Below are 25,197 nucleotides of genomic sequence, written 5' to 3'. Positions count from 1 at the left end.
TGGTCCTTGCTTTACTAATGAGTCTCGATTTAGGACAGCAAGAATCAACCTCTACCTAAAGAGTGTGATATTTTTTCTTAAAGTTGTTTTCTGCAGTGACAATTTCTGCATTAGAGAGATATATAAGGTTCAAGAAGAGCGAAACCATCAGCTTAGGCAGTCTCTCCTTTCTTTTTTAGGTTCCCAAAGGCAGGCAGGTGAGTTTCCGCTGCGCTTCCATTTTCTCCCAGGCTTGTTATGGTGTCAGGTTAGCACTCCAGAGCTCCTCCTGGACAGCGTTTACGCCTCTGAGAGAAAGTGACTGAAATGTAATCAAAGGACGCCAGAGTTCTGGAGTAGACGTGTATGGGGTCAAGGGAAAGGGCGCGTCTTCCCAAGCTTAAAGATAATTTCGTTCTTATACAAAGGAGCCCGGGGATTGCCTGCCCCAAGAACAGAGCCAAAGGGCTGCAGCGAGTCTGGAAGCCGAGAACTGCCAGGACGCACGGAGGACGCCCCTAGCGCGTGAGTGCGCCCAATCGCCGGCGGCAAGGTCCCTTCGCTAGGCGCGCCGGGCACTTCCGAGGCGGGGAAGGAACCCCGGGAGAGGGGCGGGAGGATGAGGCCCCGCCCGTTCCCCGCCCCGCCGCGCCACGATTATAGCTGATGACTCAGGGCGGAGCTCCGCATCCAACCCGCGCGGCCGCCAACTTCTATGGATGGGACCAGAAGTTTCTAGCCGGCCAGTTGCTGCCTCCCTTTATCTCCTCCTTCCCGGTTGGCAGCGGGGAGGCTATTTCCAGACACTTCCAGCCCTCTCGGGCCACGTCACCCCCTCCTTTAATTCATAAAGGTGCCCGGCGCCGGCTTCCCGGACACGGCGGCGGCGCGCAGGACTCTCGCTCCTCCCGCACCCCGCGACCCCGCACCGCGACCCCGCGACCCGGCCGCTCGGGCCGACCCCGACCCAGCATGAGCGCCGCCACCCACTCGCCCGTGGTGCAGATGGCGTCAGGCAACGGCGCCGCCGGCGACCGCGACCCCCTGCCCCCCGGCTGGGAGATCAAGATCGACCCGCAGACCGGCTGGCCCTTCTTCGTGGACCACAACAGCCGCACCACGACTTGGAACGACCCGCGCGTGCCCCCCGAGGACCTCAAGGTGAGTTGGGCCCGCGTCCACCTCGACGGCCTGCGGGCCGGGCCTTGGTGGCGGGACTGGGCCGGAGGGACGCGAGGGTGCCGGAGGTCGGAGAAGGCCACGGGCGCACGGCCCTCGCGGTGCACAGGGGCCCCCGAGAGCGTCCTGCGGCGCCCGGCGAGTCCCCTCCCCAGACCCGCCCTGGACAGGCGTCGATCGAGGGGTGGCCCGGGAAGTGCGACCCGCGCGGTGCCACCGGGTCCCGTCCACATGCTCAGTTCGAGGGGCCGAGGCCGGCGGCTGGAGTTGCTGCGTTCTCGGGCCCGGGGAGAGACGGCCGGCCTGGTCAGCACCCCAGGCCCGGGCCAGGCCCCGCCGCGGCCTCCTTGCGCCCGGCTTCGCAACCGAGACTCCGGATCTCTGCGCGCAGCGCGCTCCGGCTGACTCGAGGGTCGCCTGCAGCCGAGGGTGGGGGTGTTAGGAAGTCCACCTTCCAGTTCTGCAACTGGGTTGAGGGTTATCTTGACTACTCGCCAGTCTGAGGCGTGGAGTGACTCAGGAGACTGGTGTAAATACATTCTTTTAATTTTCTCTTTCTGTATTTGAAGTTAAAATTGTATTATTGTTTGAAACTGCTTTCACTAGGAAGATATTCTACTATGACTTAAAAACAACTAGGTGCTTGTCTCCCAGGCAGTTTCTAAACTAGAGATTGGAGGCTGTCATTGTTGGCCATTGCCTTGCAACATTGCCTCACGCTGGAGGGAAAGAGAATGATGTGTATTTTTAATGACATACATTCCCTTCCTTGTTATGGTATTAAAATACGTACTTAGGATTTGCTTCCAGCATACAAATAATCGAGGAGTGATACAGAAATGAAGAGCATGGAAATTTGAAAATACAAGTTTGGATTCTTCTCATTTAAAAAGTATAATTAAAAATGTATAATTAACTAATATATTGATTTCTTAATTTTTATAAATTCGAGGTATTTTTAAAGATGAAAATTGGGAAAAATAAATACATTTTTAAAAAGAATAGCTTACTACTGTCTGGAAAATGCAAAAATAAAAGCAGTGAAGAACTGGGTGTGTGTGTGCATGCGCGCAAGCTACTAGGGATGGAACCCAGGGCCTTGGACATGCTAGGCCACGCTCTACCACTCAGCACTTGTTATGGCTTGTATCTAGATGTCCCCCCAAAGCTAAGACAGTCCTCTATCCAGACTTTTTTTTTTTTTTTTTGAGATAAGAGTTCTCATCTACATTGCTTAGGCTGGGCTGGAACTTGCAATCAGTCCTCCTGCCTCAGCCTCTTAGGTAGCTGGAATTACAGACATGTGCCATAATGCTCAGCTTGATAAATTATTTTGAGGATTTAAAAACTAACCAAATTAAAAATGCTTTATACGCTGGGCGTGGTAGCACACACCTGTAATCCCAGCATTCAGGAGCCTAAGGCAGGAGGATCAATGAGAGTTTCAGGACAGCCTGGGCTACATAGTGAGTTCAAGGCCAGCCTGACCTACATACCTACATAGCAAGACCCTGTCTCAAACCAAAAAAAAAAAAAAAAAAAAAACTTTATAAACATTATTTCAGGGAATATAGCTCAGTAGTAGAGTGCTTACCTAGCCTGTGTGAGGCCCTGTGTTTGATCCCCACCCTCCCCCACATGCACATATAAACCGTAATTTTAGGGGATAAAAAGGTCTATATTATTCATCTTCATTTTTCTGCACTTTTATTTTTGGCAGTGCTAAGGATCAAACCCAGGGTCTTGCAGGTGCTAAGCAAATGCTCTACCACTGAGCTGCATCCCGAGCCTGCACTATTTTTTTCTTAAAAATATTAAACTGGAGCCAGGCATGGTGACACATGTCTATAATCCCAGCACTTGGGAAGCTGAGGCAGGAGGATCACTGAGTTCAAGGCCAGCCTGGGATACACCCTGTCTCCAAAACAAAACAAAAATAAAAGCAAAAACAACCCCTCCATAAAATTTTTAAGAGACTGACTGAGAATGTAGCACAGCATGAAGGCCTTAGGTTCAATCCCAAGTACCACGCCAAAAAAAAAAAAAAAAGGCCGGGGATTTAGCTCAGTGGTTCTGCCACCTGCCTCGAAAGTGCAAGGACCTGAGTTCAATCCCCAGTACCAAAAAAAAATTAGCCTCTGATACCCAAGAGTGAGACATTATATATTCAGCAGTTTACATTTACAAGAAATTAATTGTATATTTATTTTGAAAGTTAGTACAAGAGGCTGTAATTAGCTGGGATGGGCATAATTATATATACCTTTTTGTGTGTTTCTTCAAGCCTATTACTATATTGGGTGAAACTTGTATTCCTTTAAACCAGCTCTCATACTGCAAACTGCTTGAGTGTGGTACACAGCTATATTTTTGAGGTCCTGTTCTCTTAGATCAGGCAGGCTGAATCTGCTTGCACCCTTTGTTGGAAGTGAAGATCAAGTTTGAACATAGACATTGCCAGTACTTTGTTTTCAACATGAAACTTACCTAGCAAGTTGGTATCTTTGTGTATCCACCCTGTGGATGGGTTAGACTGTGGTTTATAAGCCCTTGAAAGGGGAAAGAAAACAGGTTGAGTTGCTATTATTGTTCTCAACCAACAAAACACAAATTACTAAGTCAGAAATTCTAGGCTGGAAGAGTTGATTTGAAAATTCCAGTCAGAATTTTCAGGTTGAAAGATCCTTAAAGATATTTTAGTTCAGCCTCTTTATTTTACTGATAAAGAAATGATAAAGGAGGCTGAGACAAGAAGACTGCAGTTTTAAGTGCAATCCAGCCAACTTTGTGACCCCGTCACTCACACACAGAAAAAGAAATGCAGAGTTCAAGTGTGTTTCTGAAGGTCACTAGCTAGCTCCAGTAACAAGGAGAGAACTCTGTGGGACGTCCTAATAAAAGCAGTGTATCCGCTCAAAGTTAGAAGTGGTTTGAAGTTTCACTAAACTGTGCAGCCTATTTGAGTATCTTTGTGTTCTCTCTGCTGTGGAAATACTGGGTCTCTGACCTCTGTGCTATGGTTGCTTAGGTTTTGGTGACTGGATGGGATCAACTCAAAAGCAGAGTTTTCTTTCTGAAATTAACTATTTGAGATTTATCAACATGGTACCAAAATATAAAGAGAAAACTAACATTCAGATAAGGGCCAAATCCCTTAAGCCATGCCTGCTTCACATCTGGGCTTCATTGTTTTCAAACCCATGCTTTGATAATTACAGAACATCTGGATGACTAATGCTGTTTCGCTTATGAATTATAAGCGAATTATACCTTACTCTAGACTAAATACGGTGGGAAGTTTTCAGTGTTTTATATTTAGCAATTGGTTCCTAATCCATAACAAGAAAAAGGCTGTTTCAAGGGAGTTGAGCTAAAAGGCCCCGCCGAACGTCACATTGGAGAGGGAATGCTATCAATCAGTAAAGACCTAAGTATGAAGGTGAGAGAAAGCTCTCTTTTGGGAAAGGACTCAGCTTCAGGATGTTTATAGACTGATCAAGGTGGTAAAGAAATGGCTTTTATACAAAGAAGAAAATGACTCCCACTTTGTGTCTTAAACTCTGGCCTCTAGTAGGGGATCCTCTGCATTTCCCTAAAGTGGTTAGAGCAGGTCTTCCATCCCCATTTTCACTGGGGCAAGTGAAAGCAAGTATTTTGCCATCACTGCAGAGGTGAGACAACCAGAGGCAAAGATATTGGCTTCATCTGACACCATTCTAAGCAGCTGGACCTTCCCACCTGCAGTCTTCCTGGATTTCAATTTTCTGCACACTTAACCTTTCCACTAATCTCCTGGCAAGTTTTTACCAGCCTAGGCTTAACCTTTCCACTAATCTCCTGGCAAGTTTTTACCAGCCTAGGCTTTTTCCCTGTGGAGATGTTAGCATTCACTGTGGAATCAGGAAGTGCACACTTCCGTGCAACCTGTGGTTCCCCTCCCTGAATACATAGCGGCCTGGTATTCTGCAGTACTGATCCCTCAACACCTCCCTGGGATGACAGACAGACCCTTCTCTCTCAGCAGTGCTGTTCTTGCTCTGTGGATCTTGGAGGTCACCAGCTTAGCCACCTTCAGGGGTTCCTTTAAATAATTAAAACTGTGGTTATGTTGCCCTCCCGTGCCACGCCCCATGTTGAATCTGAGTGCTCAGGGTAAGGCCTAGAAATCTGGAAGTCCAAAAAGCTTTCTGGTGATGCCGATTCTGCCAGACTTGCTGTGAGATTCATAAGGGCCTCTGATCCCGTTCAGTAGAGGGGAAGTCGTGACGTAGTGTGTGCCTTTGTGGGCCCTGGAATCCCTCAAACTCTGTCTGCTTCACATCTGAGCTGCAGACCTTTGCCCAGCCTCCACTTCGCTTCTTGGGGAAACTCTCCTTGTGCCTGGCTTCTGGAGGTGACTCTGCTGGAGATGTTGTGGGGAGAGGGTGGCAACAGTCCCAGGCAGAGTCTGGCAGGGTGGCCACGGAAGAATGGGAATGTGGTCAGACCTTCCTTCCTGCACCCCAGGAAGAAGTGAACCAGAGCCTTTGTCTCTGTCTTGTCTTGCCCTCTCTGCTGCCTCGACATCATAATTTGAAGATTACACTTGGGTACTGTCAGAAGTAGAAACCTCCTTTCAGAGATAATTGGAAATATTTTGAGTTATAATTAGAGAGACCTGCTATGCTTCAGGTTTAGCAAAACCCCCTGAATTTTCTTAAACATGAGATCATTTTGCACTTTCTAGATTGATTGCAAACTGTTTGTGCCATCCTCCTCATTTCCAGCAAGTTGCAGTCATGGCTGAGCAAATGCCTTTGCACCTGGATGGACAGAGGTTTTCTGGAGTCGGGGGCAGATAAAGAGTATGGCCACATGCCTTGGGAACCCAGCTGATCCAACACCTTTATTTTTCTTCTAAAGAACAGCCTGTTTGGCTCACACGAAACTGACTGCACTTCTGACAACACAATTTGTTCCCCGTTTTGTGGAGTCAGTGTGCCCTTTCCAAGAGTAGCGACTATAGACAGGAACTGTGGCAGCATTTGACGTTAGCCAGGGCTGGGAAGGCTTAAATGTTGGATATTACTGGGGCTGGTGGTGAGTCAGAAAGCTTCATACCACCTGTGAGGCTTGATTAGTGCTGTCCTCATTTCTGGAATGACACACAGTTGCCTTATGTAAACCATTCTACGTGTTTATTACTCTTCATTTTATTGACATTTTAAAATGATAGTCTGATGTTTACCATCCAAAGTAGGAAACCATAGATAATCCAAACCTGTCTTTCTCCTTCAAGTTTTGCTGTGTTAATATTGCTCTTAACATGGATGCTAGAAAAAGGCCCTGCTTATTAGGAACCTCTGAGACCCTGTGGAATTGACCAGTATCAATGAATCCTCCATCACATGTGGCTGGGTTATTTTCTAGCCTCCCCTCCCCTAGCTCTGCGCTGTCATGAATCAACTCCACACTGCCACGATTTCTGCCTCACAATTTAGACTCAGCCAGACTGCTGAGGCCAGTCACCAGTTCCTCTCCCGCATTTTGCAGATGCCGAAGTTGATCTCAATCCCTCAGTCTGGTACTTGTGACACTTTGTGTGATGTCTGGTGTTATTAAGTCTTCACATATTTCTATGAAGCTATCTTGGCGGCCTTGGCAGCTTTTCAGGAAGCTAGGCACTGTGCAAAAGCTTAACAGGATTTCTTTAGGAAGGAATGAACGCAATTATTTTGACCTGTCACCATATTGATACATATGTTCCAGATATGGATGTGTGTTTTTACAAAACTTGTCTCTTTAAATCTTCAAAATAGCTCTCTGAGATAGAAACCACTGAGTGTGCCTTATGCATGAGAAATAAGACTCAAAGAGAGGATGTGCCTGGCCCTTGGTGTAAAAGAATGACTGTCGTGGCTTTACCCCTGTCTAGGGTCCTGCAGGAGGGACAGACACTCTTGCCCTTAGTGAGCCAGGGCGCTTCATCCTTGGTCTCCCCAGGTGCAGTTCCAGGTGATAAACAGCCTGAGTCCATCCTTACAGTTGGTCAGAAATACTGGGCAATTCCCAAGGCTAGGTCTAAACTTAGGAGATGGATCCTAACCGTCATCACTTACTCATCTCATCTGAAATGTACCAAGTGGCCACTGGGTTTAGGTCACAGTGTTAAATGCTATAGAGGGAACTATTCTACCATTTCGATGCCTTTTTCTATGAAGTACATCCTCCTTCCTCCTGTCAGAAGCAGGCTGTCCCTGCTCTGGACTCCATCTTACTCTAATTCAAATCTTTTTTCAGAAAGTGGGCACTTTCCTCATTGGCCTTGGGCCCACATCCCTGTTGAGAGCTGAGCAGACAGAGTCCATCTGTTTATCTCTCTGGCTGTCAGTGTCTAGGAGGGCCTGTACGCTTGCTTAGTAGAAATCAAACACATGACTCTGTGTGGGCCTGTACAGGCTGATTAAAGAAAAGCTGCCCCTTATGAAGTATAGACAGGTGTCTGTGTCAAGGGAATCCTTCTGTGGGTCCCTCAGCACTACAGCGTTGTCCCGGGTTCCGGATGTCCCCAGAGGCCTGTCCTTTTGATTACTTTCTGAATGCCTTTTTCTGCACCGAGGATGTCAGCATTGATTTATTTAAGTCCCTCCTGATGGGTCTGGAGAAGCTCTCCTTTGTTCCCATCAGTGACACAGCATCTTCCAGCAGGCTTGCAGGAGGGGCTGGGAGCCCACAGCAGCCAGACGCCACTGATCCATAGCTGCACAGACAGAAGTCCCGGCACTGGGAAAATGAGTCTTTCTAGTGTTTTGTTCTTGTGGCTGACAGTAAGATCAGACATGTATATACAAAGCTTCTTATTTACTCCTAGTTCAGAAAAGCCAGAAGCACAGATTGCTCCCTGCCTGGGTCTGGAGCCTATAAACATCTCAGCTGTCCAATACTCTCAGCACAGAGCTGTGCCCCAGTGAACTGAGGGGAGACTTCTCACTGAAAAGTCCTCAGCATCCTGTTGGAGAGCAAACATTTCCTATTTCAAAATAACTTCTTCAGTGCCCACTAAAGTAGAATTCCAAGGGTGGATTTTTCCCCTAGTTATTTTCAGAATTCATCTTGGATGAATGAACGAATGAATGAATGGTTTAAAAAATCCAAACAGTGGAGGATAGGAAGGCACCTGTGTATGCAGAAGAAAAGGCAGCCAGTTTGCTGGTTGATTGAACCTTCTGGATCAGTGCAGCAGGCCCCCCTTAGCATCAGAACAGGGCCAGCTTTCCTGCTGGGTCAAAGTGAGTCCTTTCTCTGTAAAAGCCCCAGTGCTGATGGTGACCCTATGCAGGGTGCCAGTGCTGTCTTGGTGCTATGGTGACTCAGAATTAAGCAGAGTGCCTTCATTCTCACTGGCCCTGCCATGGTTGGGCCGATGACTCAGCACGGAGTGGTGGCTCCCTGACCCAGAGCACACTTGAACTGAATGTTCCAAGTCTGAACCTCAGCCCAGCTCAGCCAGGCGAAATGAAATACTTTCTCTCCTGCCTCGTTTTACCCCAGGAAGAGAAAGGGCTTGGAGACATTAATAATACATGAATGTTATCATGTAGTACATGGGTACTGCAGGGAAGGGATAGCAAACGGATTAGCATATGCCTGGCCTTACCATCAGACAAACTTGGGTTCTAGAAATCTTAGGTAAATTGCTCTCCCTCCCTGAGCCTCATTCTTCTGTTCTGTTCAGTGGGCAATAGTACTTGCTTAACAGGATTGGGAAAGCAGAGGGAGATGCTGTTTGGAAGGTGTTTAGTCTGAATTGAACTGATGAGTGTGAGCAGTCCCTGGAGATGTTTACAGCCTCTGCTGTAGGTGAGGACGGTATCTGCAGTTAGGCATTTGGTTACCTCCAATGACAGACATGGTCTTTCAGCTCTCAGATAGACTTGGAGTCTTGCTTCTCAGAAGCTAAATCTCTTCTTATTCCCCTTGTACCAAGCTTAGCTGATTTCCCCAGCTAGTGTGTTGCCCTGGGCTTCCTGAGCCCCTTGTGAGGACAGTATGGAGAGGAAGGCAGTTGGACTTTCTGGAACCTCAACCAGCCCTCAGCTCCATGAGCCTGTTGACTCAACCAGGATCTCCTGCCTGAGACAGGCCAACGAATGTGGTTGTTGTGGGAAGAATGCTTGGAGGAACTGATTAGGCTGGGGAGAAGAATACCCCAGGAGTTTCCCAAGGGTCTCACTGCTGGTCACAGAAGGTCTCTCCTTGCTCCACCTGGTGATGAATTGGAGGATTTTTTTCTTTTGGCAAAGTATATTGTGTCTACTGACACTTAACATATGCTTGCTGTCCAACAGATGGAATGTCCATATGACCAGAATGCTCACTTTGTATGGGGCACAGCTTTGAGAATGCCATGGAAAGGTACCAGAAGTGAGGGGGGGTCCTGTCCTGGTCTCTTTCAATTCAGACAGGGATTTCTTCCTGGTGTAGAGGCTTCAGACACTTTTCCATCTGTGACTCCTGGCTTTAGTTTGTTTAAAGCAGGTTGCCTTGTTCTCTTTATTTTTCTGAAGAGGAAATAGGTAGTGTTGATTGTCCTGGAACTGTGAGTTCAGGAGGTGAATATCCCTCAACTGGGCTTCTCGGCCTGCCTATGTATCAGCTTCCTGTGCGACCTTGGGCCCCATCCTATTGCCACATCTGCTAAATGAAATCCTTGAAGAAGGCTCCAAGGGGTGGGGGACAGTGGGGAGGCTGAAGGTTGGCTCTGAGTCTGTAGCTCTTCCTGCGGCCAAGGAAATAACCAGCAGCTGCCAATGGACATGCTTGGCTTGGGGACCACTTGTGGTCCTGGTGTTGAGATGCCAGCAGATGTTCGACACCCTGGTGGACCTTCCTGTGCCCCAGCCTGGCCTGCCCTCTCTCCTTTAGGTCTCTGGATGCATTTAGGGAAGCTCCAGCGAGTGCAGTGGAGTGTTGGCTTGTCTGTGCAAGCCCCTGCCCTGTTGGAGAGAGGGGAGAGCTCAGGGCTTGGGTCCTTAGAGTAGGTTTTTGGCTGTTTCTTCCAGGTTAGTGTTCAGCAGAGACAATGGCATCCTTGCTAATCAGTGCTTTTAAGACTTTTAAAGACTTTAAGATAAAGAGACTTTCAGCTCTAACTGACTTTTACCAACTTGGTAAGAACAACTGAGGAACTGGGCCTCATAAACAATAGGCCCAACCAACTGCTGCTGGACAAAGTCTGGCCGATGAGTGATTAGTTAGGGAATGAAGCAACAGGATTCTATAGGGCAGGGGGTGGCATGGAGTTGAGGAAGACCTCATGCCTTATTCCTCTGAAATCTTTGAAAAACTGCTGAAAGATATAAGGATTTTTAGAGTTGGACGAACTGAATCTTAAACAGAAGATTTTATGAGGTCACTGGCTGGTAAATTCAGGGAGAGATTGGAGCCCGGGGTACCAGCTTGCGGGAATAGAAAATTCCTATTTATTTGGACACAACTGTAAAGAGAGATGATGATGGTTTCATCTTCTAAAAATTTGCTCCTGTAAAAACACATGGGAACATCCATTTCACTAATCCCAGGATAAAATATTTATGTTTGAATAGCAGGCATATCAGAGCAAGTCGCCAGTCAGCTGTGATTCAATCAGCCAATCATGGTGGCTCACAGAGTTTGTGACCCACATAGACCTTCTATCTTACTTTGAGTCCCAGGACAAAACTGACCTCCTCAGAAGTGCTGTAAATGGACTTTGACGGAATTATTCAGAACTTATCCAGTCTACTGTGTGGCCCAAACAGTGCAGAAAGTAGTGGGAAAGATGTAATTCACAATCCAGTGGGAATGTAAAGAAGTGAGTTTGGCCATAGGGATACAAATGGCTGTTTATTTATATAACAAATTGACATTAATAATGCTAATTCATTTATATGGCCTGTTGTACCAAACAGAAAGTTGTGATAGGATGTTGAAGCTCAACTCTATTTATACATTAGATGAAAGCTTCATGTTTATCTCCTGCCTGACAGAGGGGAGCCAAGCCACTTAATTTTGACCTAGACCCTAGCTACAGGGGGAGTTCTAGGGTTACATGTTTCCTCCGTCTTTTTTCTTTGTTTTAGAAATTTTGAAGTGTTGTTAGTAAAACTCAACACCTGACCTGGGTGAAGGCTTTTCTGGCCTAAAAATCCAGTTAACAGAATCCGTGTCCTACTTAAGGCTCCGGTGCTGTCAGGTCAGAAGTGTTATGGGGCCAGCTGTAGCAGTAAGTGCACTGTACTAATGGAGCCAAAGTTCAAGGCTGACGGGCGGGGGGGAGCGGCCTGTTTTTAGGGTTCCTAGGCTCACCAACGTACAGGGTGCCAGTTGAGGATGGGCCAAGGCAAACCTTTTTCCCACACTGTCCCACGAATGTTCCCAGCTTATATATATCAATAGGTGCACACCTATCGGGTACCCAAGAGTTCCTCTCCCTGATTCTAGGGTACTACAAGGACTGCTAGCTGGAGGATGGTGTTCAGCCTCTTCTTCATTTGGTACATGAAACTTCAGGTGCCTTGAATTCCAGCAATTTCTAATATGAATCAATCACTCAGGGTCCTCATGTACCTACCTATTAAAGCAGACTAGGTTGAGCTGTCCTGGGTGCTCCATTGCCCCCTACAGATGGAGAACCACAGATCTGTAGAACATTTCTGGGCCTTCCTTGGATTTTACAGCTGAGAAAACTAAGGTCCAGGGAAGGGATGCAAGCTGCTTAGGTACCACATTTTGGGGCAGAGCAGAAAGTAAAACCAAGTACAGTTTCTTTCAGGTCTCCCAGCTGTTCCCTTTATGCCTGTGTACTTGTTACAGATCAGCAGTGAAGCTTAGATATGGTCTTAAGTAGACAAACCCAATAGCAGGCCCAAGCTCAGAATCAGAATTCTTTAATAATAAAGTCTTAACTCTTAATAGGGCAAATTTGGGTGATTTGTTCCTGCTTTTTCTGCTGGCCATCTCACACATGGAATTGTTTGGAGCCCTAAGACATACCTCAGAGGATTTTAATGCAATATGCAAATAAGGGGGAAGGTTACTCATATATTTTATAAATTAAAGTATTGAGATAAGCAGTGAAGGTCAGGCCCTGGGGCTCTTATTTCCTAATTGGATTTCGAATGTATTTCTGATGCCTTTACCAAAATGCAAGGATAATGAGCTGGGCTGCTGGCTGGTCTTAAGGAGGGGAGGATCGGGAGTCCTTTGCTTGGTGGCTGCAATTGCACCCCACTGCCTATCACATGGTCTCAGAGTGATTCCTTAGTCCCTGTTGAAGTCTAGATAGGGCAGGCAGAGAGTCTGACCTGTAACCAAGAAGCCGTCTCTGTACGAGTGCTTGCGCTTGAGAACACTTCTTAATGGACTCAGAATATGTTTCAGTCATATTCTAGGGCAGTGATGACAAACCTTTTAGAGCTTTCAGTGACAACAAACAGCTGGCCATAGGTTCACCACCACTGTTCTAGGGGAATTATAAATATTGCACATTTTTTTCATTTAAAAACATTTCTTTAAAATAAGATTATTATGAAAAGACCATAGAAGATAGAATGGGCAATATAATTTCTCCAGATAGTGCTTTTTACCTAGTAGAAACAGGCATTTACAGTAAGACTCTAGCAATGGCGCAGTAGGAGCCTTAGCAGTGTCAGCATTCCCAGAACAGACTTATTATGCGAGGAAGTTTCATTAGTTTCATTTTTGGTTTAAATTATTTATTCAGGTGCAAGTGTCAATTGCCTGTTTTGTGAAGTCAGTGTGGTCTGTCACTTACCTAAGGCAAAAAAAAGCCCAGAGTGGAAGAGGGGCCTAGGACTCCTTTCAAATGTGAAAGACGCACAGTTTTTATTCATGCCGGCCCAGGAGCACAGACCTCAGGACTGTAAGGAAAAGCAGCCTTCTGGCTGCCCTCCCCTCCTAGCCATCCAGCTTGTGCCTGCTGGCAGCCTGATTTTTCCATTCAGTTCCAAGTTCATCCTCTCTCTTCTCCTGCTCTGCCAACCAGAGAAGACTTTCCCAGCCCCCTCCACTCTTCCCTCCCTCCGCCCCTTCCCTCCTGTGTCTCTGCCCTGCTCTGGTCTCACTTGTTTATTCCTCCCCGACTTCTTCCGTCACTTGCCGGTGTGCGGTAGTTTCTCCTTTTTCAGCTCCTTCCATCTAGCTGAGGCTTGTCTTGTGATGATCAGCAACTCTCAGGACAGGACGTGGGCCTCCAGCCTCATCTATAGCTCAGTACTTTCTGTCCAGTCTCCCTTGCAGCTGTTGCTCTGACAGGGACCACATTGACCCTGCCCACAGTGACCACACTTTTCCCTCCTCTGACCTACACGCGATACTTCTGGAAAGACCAAAGTTAGACATTGGCTCTAGAAAACAGCCTCTGTCATCATGGTCCTTGAGCAGGATGAGTCTTCCTCCCTCTCTTCATTCCTCCTTCTTTCTTCCCTCTTCTCTTTCATTTGAGGTGTGAAATATAGTCACTGACTTGCATAAAATATGGACTGGCTCCATAGCCTTCCAGATCCAGGGGCTTTCCCCGGGGAGCCACTTACTAGCTTGTCTGAGGCACTCAGGCCCTGGCCGGGGACAAGGTACATGGGGTTGGAAGCTCTTACCTGTTAGACGTGGGTAGCATGGGTGGGCACTATTGGGTTGCAGGGAAGTCTAGCGTTGATAGAATTCTATATAGGTATATACCCATTTATCACCACCTATCCCTATCAGCGTTACTTAGTTTTATCCTTCACTTTTGGTTTCTTTGATACTTGGAAGTCTGAAGAGCATAATCTGGTGCCTCTTTAGGGAGGAAACTCGTATTTGTCGTGGGCTGGGTGTTTCTCTTAGTGTGTCTTATAAAACTATCACGGTTCTGCACAGTGGACATTCATTGCCTGCTCTGGTTTCTAGAAAAGGAAATGAAGGCCTAAAGAGGTAAGAGGATTATCTGGGCTTGCAGGGCTGTTACAAATTGAGGCAAGAATGAACTTGGGTCCTGATGGGGCCAACCTGCACCCTGGAAAAGCCCTGCATTGCCCTCATAGCTGAGCCTCTGCTGCTTTGTAAGTTGCTTCCTGTTTGTTTTGTGCATTGTAGTCCCATCCTATTGGCCCCCAGTGCAAAAGTCACACCTGCTGGGGCCGATCATGGTGTTGGGTGGGGGAGTTCAGACGCTAGCTGCTTGGCTTTGAGTGGGTGCAGTGATGGAGGCTTTGGATGGGGCTAGAAGAAAGTGAGCCCTGGGCAGCCAGCACGGATGATTTTATTTTATTTTATTTTATTTTATTTTATTTATTTATTTTTTGGTACTGGGGATCGAACTTGGGTTCTTGTGCTTGCGGGGCAGGCGGCAGAACCACTGAGCTAAATCCTCGGCCCTTATTTTATTTATTTATTTATTTATTTATTTATTAGTTCTTTTATTGGTACATGTTAGGTATACAATTCGTTTACATTTATCATTGGGTGTTTTTACCTGTACCTGACGTATCTTGGTTCTTATTTTTTTCCCCATTACCAGTGCGCCCTTCACCCCCTCCGCCTTTCTCTATTTACATAGATTTCATTTCTATTTTTTTTTCTTTTCTCATAGTTTTTCTTTTCCCTCTTTTCCTTTCCCCTTCCCCTCCCTTCACAACTTCGTCTTTGGACCTTTTTTCCTATTTCAAATGATCAATTATTCATTTTAACCCTTATTTACACTTTCAGTTTCTCACACTAGAGAAACTATTCGGTATTTACACATGTGTCACATGTGTGTCCTATTTATTTCACTTAAGAGTATGGCTTCGATATGCATCCATTTAGTTATAAATGATTCTAGTTTTTCATTCATTATGGCTGAGTAGTACTCCATTTTATTAAAAAAAAACCCACATTTTCTTTATCCAGTCTCCAGTTGATGGGCATTTGGGCTGCTTCCAAGCTTTAACTATTACAAACTGTGCCACTATGAACATGGGTACACATATATCACTGTGGTGTGATTCTTTTAATTCTTTTGGGAAGATACCCAGCAGGGGAATAGCTGGGTCAGATGGGACCTCTAGTCCTAGTTCTTTGAGGTATCTCCATACTGACTTCCACAGTGGCTGCACCAGTCTACACTCCCACCAACAATGGAGAAGGGTTCCTTTCTCCCCACAACCCTGCCAGCATTTGTTATTGTTTGATTTCTTGATAGCAGCCATTCTTTCTGGGGTGAGGTGGAATCTCAGTGTTGTTTTTATCTGCATCTCTCGAATGACGAGTGTTGTTGAACATTTTTTTTGGTACTGGGGATTGTACTCAGGACCTTACGCTTGCAAGGCAGGTGCCGGAACCACTGAGCTAAACTCCCAGCCCTCAATTCTTTATATATTCTAGATAGTAGTCCTTTGTCTGAGGTACAGCTGCTAAAAATTTTTTCCCATATTGTAGGTTGTCTTTTAGCTCTGTTGGTGGTTTCTTTTGCAGTGCAGAAGCTTTTTAATAAGATGAGATCCCAGTTGTTGATTCTTTCTGCTAGTTCCCGCAGCACGGATGATTTTACACGACTTAGGCAGGCTCCTGATTGCAGCTGGAAGGAAGGGAGCCCCAGGTAATGGACACATCACCCAGAGGAATGTTGTGGCTCAATACTGAGCAACAGAGGGTTTCTCTAGTACCCTAGGCTGGCACCCTTTGGTGCCTGCCTCACAGTAGAAACTGGGTTCTGAATGTGAGGCCTGGATCCACTCCTGCTCCTGAGAGGAGTGACCTGAGAGTTAAGCAAACTAAAATAATGCTGCCGCCCTGAGCACGTGGGCATTCTAATCTGAGAGTGCCAAGTGCCTGTCTGCAGTGTCCCCAAGGACACAGTGACACCCTTGCTTTTCCTGTGTTTAACAGGCTTTACCGCGGCCTGATCTCAGCAGGAGGGAGGCAGTTGATGGGCCTGAAAGAGCTAAATTCCAGAGCCAGCCACCTGGTGCCCACCTGTGTATAAATAGCAACATGGCAAAATTGTCTCGTCACTCAAAATGCAAACCAGCCTTTGGTGCCTGCCCTTTTGAACAGTTTTGCAGCAAAAATTATACTCTGCAGTCTCATAGATTCTCAGTCTAGAGATGCCCCTTATTTTTTCTTTCTTTTTGAGTCTTGTGTTTTTTTTGGTACCGGGGTTCGAACTCGGGTCCTTGCACTTGCGCAGCAGGCAGCGAAACCACTGAGCTAAATCCCCGGCCCTTTTCTTTCTTTTTGAAACAGGGTCTCACTATGTAGTCCAGGCTTAAACTGATGTAGTCCAGGCTGGCCTCAAACTCATGGCAATCCTCCTGCCTCAGCCTCCCAAGTGCTAGAATTACACATGTATAGAGATGCCTCCTTAAAGAAGGCTCACTCCCTTTAATACTAACGTACTCAGATATGTACCTGTGACCCAGACTATGAGCTCCTGTCCCCTGGGGAGGGACCCTCCATGCTGAGGAAGTGGTGAGGAGAGAGAGATGGCATTGCCCAGGGAGCTGCTGACCCGCCTTATCTGAAATAAGATCTTTCCCTATGATACATTTTGGAACATGGCCTTCTCAAGGGTCCCAAAATAGCCAGCCACTGAAGGGAAAACTTCATGAGAGGACATAAGAGAGGGACCCCAACTGCTCCTCACCCAAGTAGGCTTTGTGGTTTTAAAGAAAAAATTATTCTGTGCTGCTTGTTGAAGCACAGTGGGAAACACTGCAGTGGGGTCTTGTAGTGAGAGGGAGATTGGGCTCAACTCCCAGTACAGCATGGCAAGTGGGAATTTGTAGCCAAGCAGCAGTGAGGGTCAGTGGGTGGAAAACAACTAAAAGGAAAGAAACATCAAGGGAAAGGGAGATTCTGGCTAAACTGACCTAACAGGATTTTTGCTTCAGACAGGCCAGGGTGCTCAGACCTCCCCTGGGGGTGGAGGCAGTTGAGGCAGGGAACCTGATAAGATACGGAGGATGACCAGATACCACAGGCAGGAAGGAAGTTCTGGCTCACCATAATTAGAAGGGTTCTTTTGCTAAAACTGGCTTTTATAAGGAAGTGCACAGGTGGGCCCAGGCAAAGCTTGAGTAGTTTCGGAGTTTGGCCAGGCAGACTCTTGTCAGTTGTCAGAACACTAGCACAATTAATTCCTGTGTTTCGCTCCCTTCCTGTGACACTTCTGCATTCCTGTATAGCTCCCTCCCTTGGAGCTTGTCCTAACAATATTCCTGAGGAAGCAGTGCCTCACCCTTCACTTTTCTGTAAAGGTTTCCAAGTTGTGCTCTGTGTTTGGGTCTGACACAAACTCTGGGAAACTTGAGGGCCTTTTGGGAAGCAGAGAAGCTTACTGTAATTTCGTATTGGGAGTTGAATCTTGTTCCTGGAGGATCACCTTCTGGTCTAGGCCTCTGAAGATTTTTGAGACAGCCGCAGCTCTTACATATAGTGCTGCAGAAGCAGGGGCTGTGGAGTAGCTGGGCTCCCCGTGCTCAGCTGTCCTAAGTTGAGGGGTCCAAGTCACTCTGGAAGATCACAGGACTCAGCATCACTGTTTCCTCTTCAGGGTTGTGTTCTTTCCAGTCTCTAATCAATCTGTGTTTCTCCACATTTTGTTTTAGGAAACTGCATCCTCTGCCAACGGCCCTTCACGGGAGGGATCCAGGCTGCTGCCTACTAGGGAAGGCCATCCTGTGTACCCTCAGCTCCGGCCAGGCTACATTCCCATTCCGGTCCTCCATGAAGCCTCTGAGAACCGGCAGCCACACCCTTTCCGCTCCTATCCCCAGCCTGGGACACAGCGATTCCGAACTGAGGCAGCAGCAGCTGCTCCTCAGATGTCCCAGTCTCCTCTGCGTGGTGTGCCAGAAGCCACCCAGTCAGATAAACAGTGCAGCCAGGTGGCAGCAGCTGTAGCAGCTCCACCCCCAGCCTCCCACGGACCTGAGGTAAGGCGAGGGAGGCCTTGGTCACCCTGGGCCAAGCACCAGTTGATACACCAGGGTCTGGGCCTCCCCTGCAGCATCAGAGGTCCCCCTACAAAGACAGTTTGACAGCCCCACATTGTCCCTCGGTGTTGCACAGATGTGTTTTCCAGGTAGCTTGCTCAGGAGTCACATGGCTTATTTTTGTAGTTAAGGAACCGGAGCGAAGAGAGTAAACTATAAACTGATTGGTTCAGATGCATAAAGAAGTAGCAGAGCTAGAACCAGAAGCCTGGGCTCCTGGCTCCTGATTCTGGTGTTCCCTACTCACACTGGGCTTTTCATTTCAGAGAGAGCTGTATTATTATTTTGTTCATCATGTTACTTATGGATAAATACAAACTGCTCAGAGAGCTATGTTGATAATGAAAACAAAGCATCCCCCACAGTTTAAAAGGAATCCCAAATAGGAATTAGGAAGGCAGCAGTTCTAAGATAGGGGTTTCATTCCCAAAGCCCAACACTTCAGGGTATGCTGGTAGATTCATTGCATTAATAGAGTACATTAATAGCTAAAGAATAGTTGTTAATCTGGCTCTTAGCTGGGATTTGGGGGCCAGTGGATCTAATAGAATTCCTGAGCAATAAGCTGTCTTCACTTTCCTGTCTGTACATCATCCCCTCCTGTCCACTGGCATTATTCTTGAGGACAAATTTTCATTTCCTGACTACACCCAGCCTCGTGATTGCCTCTCAGCTCTGTTCTGAATCTGTTCAGCTTCACCACCTGCTTGGGGGTGAAACGTTGTAGTTAAACATGAGATACAAGGAAGCATTTTTGTCCTTTCTTGGAGAGGCAGTACCTACATTTGTGATGTTTTTGCTGCAAAAATCAGTGACACATGAGCCTTTGGAAATTTAAACTAACAAGATCCTTAGACTTCAACTGGGGAGACACCCTTTTCATTTTGTAGACAATAGAAGAGGATCCACAAGTGAAAGACACCTGGCCTGGGGCCCTGGGCTTTACAGAGGGACATAGATCCCAGTTACTCCGCTGGTTCTCTATAGATTATTAGAGAAGGGTTAAGGAGATGGGAGTGAGAGGATATGCAGTCACTACAGACACAATGGCCAAACACTTCCTGTGTGCACTGCTCATGCTGAGGCATGTTCACAGGTGACTTTACTGAATTCACAGTAGCCCATGGGTGGGGGTGTTACTCTTTTCACATTTCAGATGAGGCTCAGGAAAAGCTATTGAGCCTCTAAGAATTTGAACCCAGTCTTCTTTATTCCAGAGTTCTCGGTCTTAATAGTCTTTTGTGGTCCTTGGGATGGAACCTAGGCCTCATCCATGCTAGGCGTACACTCTACCACTGAAACACACCCCCACCCCTAACACTAGAGTTTGAGAGTGGGAACATTTTCCAGGCGGGAGATGTTGGGGAGCACCGTGCCATGAGCAGGTACACATTGGAAGCTGGATTGCCGAAAGAGTGGATCATTCATGGATGGTGTCCTCTATCCTTTCTCTCTCACAGCGGTCCCAGTCTCCAGCTGCCTCTGACTGTTCATCCTCGTCCTCCTCAGCCAGCCTGCCCTCCTCTGGCAGGAGCAGCCTGGGCAGTCACCAGCTGCCCCGGGGCTACATCCCCATCCCAGTGATACATGAGCAGAATGTCATCCGGCCAGCAGCCCAGCCTTCCTTCCACCAAGCCCAGAAAACCCACTACCCGGCTCAGCAGGGCGAGTACCAGACCCACCAGCCTGTGTACCACAAGATCCAAGGGGAAGACTGGGAGCCCCGGCGGGCAGCCTCTCCATTTAGGTCGCCGGTCCGAGGCGCATCCAGCCGGGAGGGCTCCCCGGCCAGAAGCAGCACGCCGGTGCACTCCCCGTCACCCATCCGTGTGCACACTGTGGTGGACAGGCCTCAGGTATGGGAGGCGAGGTGTTGGCAGACTGCTGTGGAAGCGGCAGAGCTCTGTGCATGTGCCCTGGGCACCCGCTTCGGCTCTGCTGAGTGAGCATGAATAAAATTGGGAAAAAGTGAGGTTCTGGAAATTGCTGGTCCTCAACAGAAACGTAGGATAAGGGCCATGGACTCTCAGTACTCTCTGCATCTTCTGCTCAGCTGGTTGTTTTCCATTGTGGCTGCTTTTAGGGCTGAGAAAACAGCTGGGCAGAACTTCTGCCGTCACTGTCACATGTGGGTCCCAGCTCCTCTGTGCCCACTGCATCCTTTCAGGCCCTCCGCACCCAGCCACTGCTGGCAGGGGTGTGATGGGTAACCTGTGTCCTCACTGCCTCTGCTTCTCCATTGCGGGCCTGTGCTGCTTATCCCTTCTCTATGCCTGTGCTTGGGTGAACCCCTCCCGGAAGGACCAGCACAGCCTAGTGTTCCCTCCCCTCCAAAGGACCCATGAACACGTGTGGGGCATTTTTTCCTACAGACGGTGGCACTATCCAAAGGCCTGGAAAAGAAAAAACACCCTTATTTTACAGTTGTTTTTGCTTTTCTATTTGGAAATAAGTGCATCCTTAAAAAAGAGTTGAGATTTATACAAAAAAGTCTGATATGCCCTTTGTCCAAATTCATTGTTAACATTTTGCTGCATTTGCATTGTCATCCCCCTACCTCCATATAATCACTATTTTAGAGTTAGGTGCAAACATCATTCCCCTTTACCCCTAAATACATCAGCAAATATTTTCATAAGAAAAAGGCATTCATAGCTCGGCATGGTGGCACCCACCTGTAATCCCAGCACTCTGGGAGGCTAAGGCAGGAAGATGGCAAGTTTGAGCCCAGCCTGAGCAACTTAAAACTTTGTCTCAAAATTTAAAAAAAAGAAAAAGAAAAAGGCTGGGGCATAGCTCAATGAAAAGGCTTTGGGTTCAATCCTCAGTTGCAAACAAAAAAACAACAAAAAACAGAAAGAAAAAGACATTCATAACCACAATGGACCTACTACTACTAGATTCAGGAAATTTAATATTCTCACAGAATTATCCAGTACAGTCCAGTATACATCCATTTCCAAGTCTCCTTCATAGCAGTTTTCTCCACCCCAAAGTCTAATCCAGGACTGTGAATACTACATTTAGATATTACTTCTCTTCAGTCTCCGGAACAGTTCCTCAGCCTTTGCTTTCATGGCCTTGACATTTTCAGAGACCACGGGCCCTAGGGCACCCTCCCTGCCTGTTTCTAAAGTCACTTCTTATACGGCACTCCATTATTGCTTTTAAAACCCGAGTGGGTGTTTGGTGGGTTGATAAGTGGTAAGGGCCAAAGTTTGGCAAAAGGGATTTGGTGGAAAAGGAACTTACTGGTGTTTGGATAGCTGTGTTGCACCATATCCATACTTAGGCTCAGTAATCCTAGAAGAGAAGTCCCCATCTATAAAGAGGTTTTCCCACATCTTTCCTGTATGTTTTCCATAATCAGTAAAATAATATCTAATCATATTTTCACCTCCATTAACTTTGATCATCATGACTTCCCTTTTATAGCTTGTTCAAAGAACTCTCTTTTGGAGACCTTCAAGAGTTAACATTTCAAATTAGGAGCACTTCAGAAATGGTAGAACCCAACATTTATTTCTCAATCAATGCAATTGGGGTGTGTGAGATTTTTAAAGGGATTTGAGATATTCACGTACATGCTATAAGAACACAATATTCCTGTTTCCAACATAGTTCATTTTTAAAAAATATGGCTGCAGCCTCCAGTCACATGAAAGAATGCAAAGTTGGAAGTCAGCCTTGAGATGCTGCATCATGGCTGAGTGTTAGGCTCTAGCCAAATGTGCTCAGTTCTTCTAGGGTTAACTATACTATTTTGATCGTGTTGCTTATTCTCAAAAAGTAAATTAGTCTGGGCAAAAACCGTTAGTCCAGGCCAGTGATGGCAAACCTTTTAGGGCTTTCGATAATAAACGGCCTGCTGCGGCACACATTCCATAGATTTGCCATCACTGGTTTGTTTGTTTTTTAATGGTGCCAAAAGTTTATTTGAAAAGTGAGGGGTGAAGGGGTATGGGAGAAACCAGCTCAGCAGAGCAAACCTGGGCAGAACAAGAGAAAAAGAAGATAAAAGCAAGACTCAGAGTACACGCTCTATCTGGGAAATGTAGCGTGGGCTACCATGGGAAGTCACGAATGCCATATTTTTTGTTTTTTTTGAGACAGGGTCTCATTATGTAGTTCAGGCTGGCTTTGAACTCGTTATATAGCCTCGAACTTGGCGATCCTCCTGCCTCAGCCTTCCAAGTGCTGGGATTACAGGCATGTGCCACCATGTCTGGTAGGCTGTCACAGGTTTAAAAAGATCATTTCTTTTCTGAAGCAGGAGATGAAAAGGTCACACCACAGGGAGAGGCTCTACACAGTAAGGACAGAGAACCTGTGGCAGTGACTCCATGGTTGCGTCCTGAGTCAGATTCACTCAGGACTGCTGTGATGAAACCCTGTTCAGCGGTCAGCATGAGGTTTTGCTAGTTTCATTTTTGAAAACTATATTGTCCCCACTCCCTTGTCATAAGAATACCATCTACAGAGTAATTCAGTGAGAGGTAACAAATAGTCCAGAGTGATCAATGGAAGTTTAAAAAATAGTTGTCATATAGATGATTAATACCGTATTTTAAATTTGGTTGTTGGTTGACTTTGAAATTTTTTTATACTGGTAAACTTTAAAAAAAAATATTTCCCATTTTCTTTCCAACTGGTACTAGCTACAGACAACTGCTTGTGACTTTTAGCCAGTTATTAAAAAAAAAATCTCTGTATTTTTCTTTTTTTTCAGCAGCCCATGACCCATCGTGAGTCTCCTCCCGTTACGCAACCAGAAAACAAACCAGAAAACAAACCAGAAAGTAAGCCAGGCCCAGCTGGGCCAGATCTCCTTCCTGGACACATCCCGATTCAAGTGATCCGCAAGGAGGTGGATTCTAAGCCTGTTTCTCAGAAGCCACCCCCTCCCTCTGAGAAGGTAGAAGTAAAGGTCCCTTCTGCTCCAATTCCTTGTCCTTCTCCCAGCCCCACCCCTTCTGCTGTGCCTTCTTCCCCAAAGAATGTGGCTGCAGAAGAGAAGGCAACCCCCAGCCCTGCTCTGACAGAAGCTACAGCCCCCAAACCAGAAGAAGCTGAGGCCCCACCAAAACATCCAGGTGTACTGAAGGTGGAAGGCATCCTGGAGAAGGTTCAGGGGCTGGAGCAGGCTGTAGACAACTTCGAAGGCAAGAAAACTGACAAAAAATACCTGATGATTGAAGAGTATTTGACCAAAGAGCTGCTGGCCCTCGATTCCGTGGACCCTGAAGGACGAGCTGATGTGCGTCAGGCCAGGAGAGATGGTGTCAGAAAGGTTCAGACCATCTTGGAAAAACTCGAACAGAAAGCAGTTGATGTCCCCGGTCAAGTCCAGGTCTATGAACTCCAGCCAAGCAACCTTGAAACTGATCAGCCGCTTCAGGAAATCATAGGGATGAATGCTGTAGCAGCAGACAAAGGAAAGAAAAGTGCCGGAAACGAAGATCCCCAAACTGAAACCCAGCACCCAGAAGCCAAAGAAGCAGCAGCTGCAAACCCTAGCAGCATCACGGACTCAGCTGGCAACCCTGCACCATAGACTACATGCAATAGAAATCAGACTTGGAACTGATTGTGTGCTTTAGGGAATTTTAAGTTGCATGTATTTCAGGGACTTTAAGTCAGTTGGTTCTTATTATTTGTAGCCACTTGGTACCTAATAATTTGGGTGAAGGCAAAATACTAATACAAGGACTAAAAGGAAAATGATGCATTTCTTCTGTATTCTTATTCTGTACAGATAAAGAAGTTGCTTGTTTCAGAAGTTTAACCCCATTGCTTATTGTCTTGGGGCCCCTTCTGTGCATGGGCACCACATGTTAGCCATGATTGTGAACTGTCTTCCTATAGCTCTGGACTGAAGGAATTTTGGGGGGAGGTAGATGGGGAGCCAATTTCCCATCACATAAATATGAATGCATTTTTCAGAAATGTTGACATTTTAATGGGATGATTTTCATCTCGTAGTTCAAATACCTAAATTTAGATAGAATAAGATGTGTAAGGAGCCATAGTATTATCTGTATGTTGGGTGACTTTAATGTTATATTTGGAAAGAGGAAAAATAAAGCAATTATGTAACTCAAATTTTGTGTGTGTGTGATTTGTAAAACTTGGAAAAGAGTGGTGACATCAAGATTGTCCCTGGCTTTAGAAATAAATGGTGGATGAATTTACAATCCTGCTTTGGGAAACATTAATGTCTCTATCTACCAGGTTCCTGAGAGAATGAGTTGGTCACTTGTCAGTCTCAGATAGAGCCCGAACCCGGGCTGGGCCTACGGACTCAGGTCACAGAATGCGCCCACCACATCACCACTGCAGACTGCTCCAGCCAGCAGCCACACTACCACTTTGGCAGTATTTCTGCCTTCCTGGCCTGGGGCCAACCTCAGGCCTCACTGCAGGGCTGAGCTGGTTCACAAGTGTACAAGGGAAGCCAATTCTCACCATTGCCAAAGTGTTCATGAAGTCCAGGTCAGTGAGGGTTGGAAATGTGCTCCAGGAGCTTTGGGCTCATCTTTATCTGGCACCTCTGAGTCACCAAGTCAGGCTGGGACCAGGTTTATCTTCCCTGACTGGGTTCCTAGAAGCCTCTGAGGTTAGGGGTCAGATGTACTCAGCAGCCACTGGGTAGAAGATCATTCTTTTTGTGCCAGTGCCCTTAAAGCTTGGGAAGTGGGCCGGGGATTTAGCTCAGTGGTTTTGCCGCCTGCTGCGCAAGGACAAGGACCCGAGTTCAATACCCGATACCAAAAAAAAAAAAAAAAAAAAAGCTTGGGAAGGACCACAGCCCGAAATAAGGAAATAAACTACATTTTGTTTTGTAATTGTTTGCCAAATAAAGTTGAAAAGAGGAAACCAAGAAACCTTGGAACTCCCAGTGAGAAATGCTGAGTCCCCGAGCTGAATTTCTCATGACTGTATTGAGTTTAATATTGGTGCTTGACGATGCCACACAAAAATACACACTGCTGTATTTGCTACTCTTAGCTTGCTGAGACAGGTTGAAGTCATTCTGATGGGAGTC

At 46.6% G+C, this 25,197-nt stretch overlaps 1 protein-coding gene across 2 annotated transcripts; it reads left to right on the top strand.

Annotated features, from left to right (window-relative positions):
- The first annotated feature begins 638 nt into the window (after positions 1-638).
- On the top strand, positions 639-24,254 carry Bag3 (BAG cochaperone 3). 2 transcript variants are annotated; one of them, XM_004838827.4, is made up of 4 exons: positions 639-1,140; positions 17,766-18,092; positions 19,613-20,008; positions 22,885-24,254. In XM_004838827.4, exons 1-4 carry the CDS (start codon positions 646-648, stop codon positions 23,704-23,706), a joined length of 2,040 nt encoding a protein of 679 aa, XP_004838884.2. In that variant the 5' UTR covers positions 639-645; the 3' UTR covers positions 23,707-24,254. The 2 variants fall into 2 exon arrangements, with proteins under 2 accessions (XP_004838884.2, XP_004838883.2); XM_004838826.4 differs by having other exon boundaries at positions 641-1,140; positions 22,882-24,254.
- The last annotated feature ends 943 nt before the right edge of the window (positions 24,255-25,197 follow it).

The sequence above is a fragment of the Heterocephalus glaber genome, unplaced genomic scaffold (assembly GCF_053883595.1).
Source record: "Heterocephalus glaber isolate CG9 unplaced genomic scaffold, H.glaber_assembly_v1.0 deba00001497, whole genome shotgun sequence".
Classification (NCBI taxonomy): domain Eukaryota; kingdom Metazoa; phylum Chordata; class Mammalia; order Rodentia; family Bathyergidae; genus Heterocephalus; species Heterocephalus glaber.
Note: the sequence above shows the minus strand (reverse complement) of the source record. Positions and strands in the feature narration are given on the sequence as shown.